General features: G+C 48.0%; 1 protein-coding gene across 3 annotated transcripts in view; it reads right to left on the bottom strand.

The window, feature by feature from the left end:
- Positions 1-2,402: 2,402 nt before the first annotated feature.
- The window catches only part of COL6A3 (collagen type VI alpha 3 chain), a gene marked incomplete at its 5' end in the record, with an annotated part of 54,650 nt that continues 51,052 nt past the window's right edge, over positions 2,403-6,000 (bottom strand). For all 3 annotated transcript variants that reach the window (XM_082484644.1, XM_082484645.1, XM_082484646.1), the window contains 2 exons: positions 2,403-3,186; positions 3,400-3,570. In XM_082484644.1, coding sequence (XP_082340770.1) covers positions 3,146-3,186; positions 3,400-3,570 — 212 coding nt within the window. In that variant the 3' untranslated portion in view covers positions 2,403-3,145. The remainder of the gene's footprint in view (positions 3,187-3,399; positions 3,571-6,000) is intronic.

Raw genomic sequence — 6,000 nt, 5'->3', positions numbered from 1 at the left:
TCTGGATCTTGATCCAGAGACTGTGTCCTCTGGGTTACAAGACATACATCCATCAGGTCTGTCTTGAGTTCGTTAACGCAGTGTCTGTATTTTTTTAAGGATGCTGCTATGAAATGGTTTTACAAGGGGATGAGAACTATTTATCCGGATCTAATTTGTCTGCAAAGTACACATTGGGGGAGCAGCCCCCTCCCCTAACATGGGGGGGCTTGGCAACTGGGACGATGCTAGCCGAATCCACAGCATGGGAGGTGCTAATAAATGGTGGTGGGAGATGGCGAAGGCCACCCCAAGAGCAGCAGGGTGCGTATGTCAGGGCTAACCATCGGCAGCCAGGAGCAGAGCACGCTGCTTGGGGCTTTGCCGGGCTGGGCTGAGCTATTTTTACTCCTGGTCTGGTCCCGCAGCCACGCTGGCAGATGCGCTCCCAGCTGCAGATGACTTCCATGTGTAACCCCGTGCGGCCGCTGGCAGGGAGCCCGGGGCGTAACGTGCTTCCTTAAAAGGCTCGGGAGAGGCGACTGCAATGCCCCAAGGCCCCGGGGAAGGAGGAGATGGGGGGAGGCCCCTTCCCAAGCTGCCTGCTCCCCCCGGCAAGCTATGAAAGCTCAGTCTGCGCTTTTACATCCCAGAGCACTGCATGGTCTGTTGAAAGCAGCTTTCCTGGGAAACGGAGGCGGCACTGACGTTGGGAGAACCTCTCCTGGGCTGGAAAAGGAGTGGGAGGCTGGAGGGAAGGATGTTTAGCACGTCATTTTGACCTAGCTGCAACTTTTATACCCTGTGAGAGCAAAAAAAGGGTCTTCAGCATGTCTCTCTGCACGGTGAAATGCAGGGCAGGCTGCTCTGTCCCCCGGAGCAGCCACAGCTGAGTGCAGCCGTTGCAAGAGCCAATTATAATAATAAATAATAAAAAGTTACCCGTTCCCCTCTTTTTTACTGAAGCCCTTTTGATGTTCTCGGAGAGGGTGCCAAATAAACGGCGCAGGTTCCCAAGTGTGGCTGCCAGGGCTCGGCTCATCCCCAGTCGAGCGGTGTCTCTGCCGTCACTGAGCCCTGCACAAGTGGCTTGCTACTGACGGGTAATTTTGGGAGGTAGGCTGCTCCGCATGCTGGGAATGGCATAAAAGCTGGGACACCTAAAATGTAAATCCCCATGGAGACGAAGCCCAGAGCAGCCCTACTCGCTCCCCTTGCCACGAGGAATCTGCACATGGACAAGTCAAGGTGAGCCCCTTGGACCCCTGTAGATCACATGCAGCAATGAATGGGGAACCTGAGGTATCTTGCCAGCTTTGTTTAGTCTTGTAAATGGTGTTATGGAAGGCAAATCCTGTTGGGAAAGCTGCTTTCAAAGGTATCACGTACAACACATGTGGGATGTCTCATGTCATGGTCCTCAAAGACCCACCTGAAGTGCTTCAGAAAGTAGCACCACAAAGTGTGGGGCAGGTGAGCACCAGGTGACCTTTGCCTTGTGACAGTCCCGCCCCGACCCATGGAGGAAGACACTGGATAATCCTTAAATTGTAACCTTGGTCTCCTTTCCAAGATTTAACCAATGCAACCCTGGTCTCCAGAAGTGAGGAAATGCCCTCCCCTGTGGACCTGCTCTGGTTTTGGCATTCAGCTGCCCCATCCATGGTATGTGCCTGCACCTGTTCTTCCTCCTGAGCACCACCACTGGGCCATGCTAAGGGTTATCAACCGCTACCTGCAGACCACAACTGAGGCTTGGGGAAATTTAGGACCTCAGCCCCACGGCCCAGAGCTGCTCCATGCCCTGGGAAGAGCAGATAGTGTTCATTCATGCTTTTAGGTGGACTTTTTGGAGAGGCGGGGAAAAGTGCATTGTTTCTGTGAATTTTAGCTTCCTGGTGTGAGCTCAGATAAAGACAGGAATACCTTGGGGTAAAAATCATCGTGGCTATGGGCAGCAAAGGAGACACCTGAAAATGCCTATGGGGTCATTAAGTCATGCAGGTTGGCAGGGACCTCTAGATGCCTCTGGTCCAACACCCTGCTCAAAGCAGGACCAGCTGAGGCTGGGTTGCTCAGGGCCACATCCTGCTGATGGAGATTTCACCATCTCCTGAGGCATCCCCATTTCCACCTTTTTCTAAGCTGGAAAGCTCCAGGTTACCAGCAGCATCTCAGCGATGTCACCCCGAACATCCATAGTACATCCATCCTCCCTTTAAGGGCCACTGGGATTTCCCTCCAAATAAATGGTTTCCAGACCCTGGAAAATCACTCCACTGATGTCCACCGTAGCTTTTACAAAGACAAAACCACGAGCTTCTCAAAATCTCCATTAGACTTTATTTAAAAGTTCTTTGTATAGACTTCCTGACACAGAATCCACAATAAAAATAAAATCCCCCTTCCCCCCGCAACCCCCTCCCCCCAAATTGCTTTGCTTTGTATTTTATAAAACATACAACATCAGAAGAATGCCAGAGGCATCCTACACCACAATTTAAAAATTTGTTAACTGAGGCCTTGGTCCCAGCAGTGCATTTGCATTTGGAAACCTTGCTTCCTTTTCCTTGCTAGTTCGGTTGGCCACATATGTTACAAATGCATACAAGAGATCTAGTTTGAAATCTAATACAGCAAAAGGAGAAAAAATAAAAACAACAACAAAAAAAAGGAAGAATGAAAAATTGAACCACTTGTTTATCAGCATTAGCTACTCTCTTAGACGAAGGCTTCCCCTGTAAAGTTATGCTCAGTTATGAAAATGATAAAAGCAAGCACGTAACAGTTGCAGTGAAATTATTGTGATTTTTTTTTTTTTTTGTCTCATTTTTACAGTGCCTTAGACAGGCAGACTGCCGGAATTGGAAAGAAAGGGTAATTTAGAGACGTGTTGAGAGACAATAACAATCTGCAATTAGGTAAATATTTGGTAATGTTGAAGCTATACAATATAACCCGGACACGTAGCACTCAGTCCACAAACAATTTAGCACCATATTGATAGGTCATGCAGCAAAACACTTTCTTCAAGGTTTGCTTGGAAGTTAAAAGCATGAAATAGTGCAGTGCAAGGTAGTCTATACCCTTAGCTTCTATAGGGGTAAGGTGGCAATGGCTGATGCTCCTGGCTGTCTCAGAGGTATGTGTTGACAGGTCGCTGGCTCTATGTTCCTATCGTCGTCACCACGCCGGGACTGATGTTACCTGAAAAAAGTTTGATGGAGAAAAAGAAAATAAATGAGGTTATTCCATGCATGAGAAGCTGTGCAGAATATTGAGGGAGGATAAATGGAGTTCATTGACAGGACTTGCTGTGGACACCAGAGCACCGCAAGCAAGCTCACTACAGCCATGCACCAGACTGGAAACGTCAGGGACCTGGCTGGCCCTGTCTCCAGCCACGCATATGCTGCTTACCAGGGGTGCAAACTTTTTCACATTCTTTCTGCGTGTTAAATCTGTTCTCGTTGCCTCCGCAGCCGCCGTACCAGAACCGGGCACAGCTCTTGGTCTCGGGGTCGTAGTACCATTTCAGCACAAAGTTCCTGCAGGTGCCCTCGTCTTTTTGCAGCCGGCAGATATCCATGACTGTGGATAAAAGCAGGAGCAAGAAGAGTCAGCAATAGCATTCCTGGGTGAAACACAGCCTCTCTGAATATGTTTGCAGGGCAGAGAAATGCCTGCGAGCAGGGCTGGCATGCAAGCTCAGAAAGGGCAACCAGAGCATAGACTTTGCACGGCTCCTGTGACTAAATCCCATCTCTTAGTTTGCGAAGAAGTCTTTGGAGGTCACCTGCCCTGATCCACAAGCCCTTGGCCAGGTTGCTGTCATGCATCCACGGAGCAATGCTGAGATGAAGGAAGAGTGCTGCACAGCAGCAGTTGTCTGCAAATCCCCTGGATTTTCAGGAAATGAGTTGGCAGGCCTCAGAACTGGGAGAGGACTGGCTGGACCGCAGGTGAAAAAGTATTTGCACCATCATTTTCCCATTAAAAATACTGTCTTCACTCAAAAAGAGAAATCTTCTATGTGAAGATGCTCCTGGACCTACCATACACTGCCCCATGGCATTCTACATCCCTTTCTGGGAAAGCAGGGAAGAAAATCAAGTATTTGGGTGTGTTAAAATGAAATTGCCAAATACATTTTAAAAAAGAAAGTAAAAAAATCTGATGTTAGCCACTAATTTAACATCAAGTCACGAACAAGAGATCCCCTGCACACGGGGAATGTGTGTTCAGCATGGGATAATCATCAGCCATCATGGCTTTTCCTGGAAAAGCTTTGTCACCGTATCCCTGATTCAGGCAGATCCCCAAAATTTCCGATATCACAGTCATTGCTTCCACTTACCAGCAGTACAGCTTCAAAGTGCTGGTGTCCAGCCTTGGGCATGCATAAAAATCATAAGTCATCAGTCAAACAAATATAATTAAAACAGCCAGCACTGAAAAATGAATGGGGGTGGGGGGAAGTCAGGTGGGCGAAGAGAGGGCTTCCTCTTAATAGAGGGGTATTTGCAACCAGGACCTTTTTTTCAACTAAAAGAGTTGGGTTTATGCCAAATGCAAAGATAAATCAATATATAGAGTACACCAGCAGTGACTGCTGGGCAAGTGCAGGTCTGGAAGTTACCTTCTGATAATCTCGTATTTGGATGGTGCCTTTTGTAAACCAGGTGCTAGAAATCAAGCTACTTACAGGACTTGTCTGAGGTTGTGGTTAACAGCCTCAAGCCTTCTGTACCCCCCTTCCAAATCACACAGGGCCCCCAGAAACAGCTCTTTGCTAACAGAGAAGGCGCCTGAAATAGCTGTAAACCTCGGATTGCTCACACGAAGGCAGGATTTTGTGAGATCGAGAGCTCAATGCTGCTAAAAAGTAATTTTATATTCACTTTTCTATGATTCTGCCTATCCCAAGCAATAAGAAAAAGCAATCATCCACTAATTGCAAAGGGCTGAGAGATCTTCCTAGGTCTCTGTCCTCCCAGAAACAGAGCCCCAATATACCCACGAATGAATATAGGAATGAGTATATACATATAGGGTAAATATATAAAAAGGTGCATTTGCCAGCAAGCTTCTCTGGGGTCTGGTGAGAGCAAAGGCATACTAAACCCCTCCAAAGTTTTCAGGGGAAGAAGGGCACGGAAGATTATCCCAGAAATCCTGACTAGAAAGTAGGTCTGGCAACTGACCCTAGGCAATAAGAAAGCCCTGGCGGCGGGTTTACTTTAAAGGAAATTGCGGCTGGGCTGGCGGCTGCCCAGAGCCCAGGAATGCTCCAGCACGGCCGGGATGCTCCTGGGGGAAAATGGAAATGCCCAGACCAATGTCAGGCATGCTTCTGGGCAGACCCTGCCAAACATCTAAATCCTTTCTGCCAGCTCACTTTAATTGCATTTTTCCCTCCGTGCCGTGAGCAATTGAACAGATCGCTGCCAGAACAATGCTGTGGTCAAAGGGGTCAAACTCAAGTGGTCGGTGCTGCGGTCATGACGGAGATTGGGTGGTTTGTTTGAGAAGTGGGTTTTTTGTTTAGATAGGAGGAGCTGGGAATATGTCCCTGCGGAGAGAGGAGACATGTCTGAAGGGATGCTCCTGCCCATTGTCCTGTTCTAGATGCAACTTTTTGAAGCAGGATTTCTTTTGTAATCTCCATTTTTCCTTGGAATTTGAAATCAATATTGACCTTCCAATTCAGCTTTGCTCTTGGGCTCCTACAGCCAAAAGCTTCCCCATGTCTTTGGCAGGCTCTTCGCCTTTTGTTATTGGGATATATTTTTTTTTTAAGTCCATCTCCCTTCTTTCCTGCTTTCCAAAACACTGAAAGCCAGCAGATACGAACACAAGAATGACTACCCCAATCTCTGCACACCCTTTTGGGAATCCAACCCATAATCAAAACATGGGAGGTATAATCCAATTTTCCACTGCAGCTCGGGGTGCGGGCAGCCCAACTTTCAGCCCCCTTCATCCCCTTTGAGAGTGGAAGCAGCCTTCAGGATCAGTGGA

This window comes from Vanellus vanellus (genome assembly GCF_965231255.1).
Source record: "Vanellus vanellus genome assembly, chromosome: 5".
Taxonomy (NCBI): Eukaryota; Metazoa; Chordata; class Aves; order Charadriiformes; family Charadriidae; genus Vanellus; species Vanellus vanellus.
This window is presented reverse-complemented; position numbering and strand designations above follow the sequence as displayed.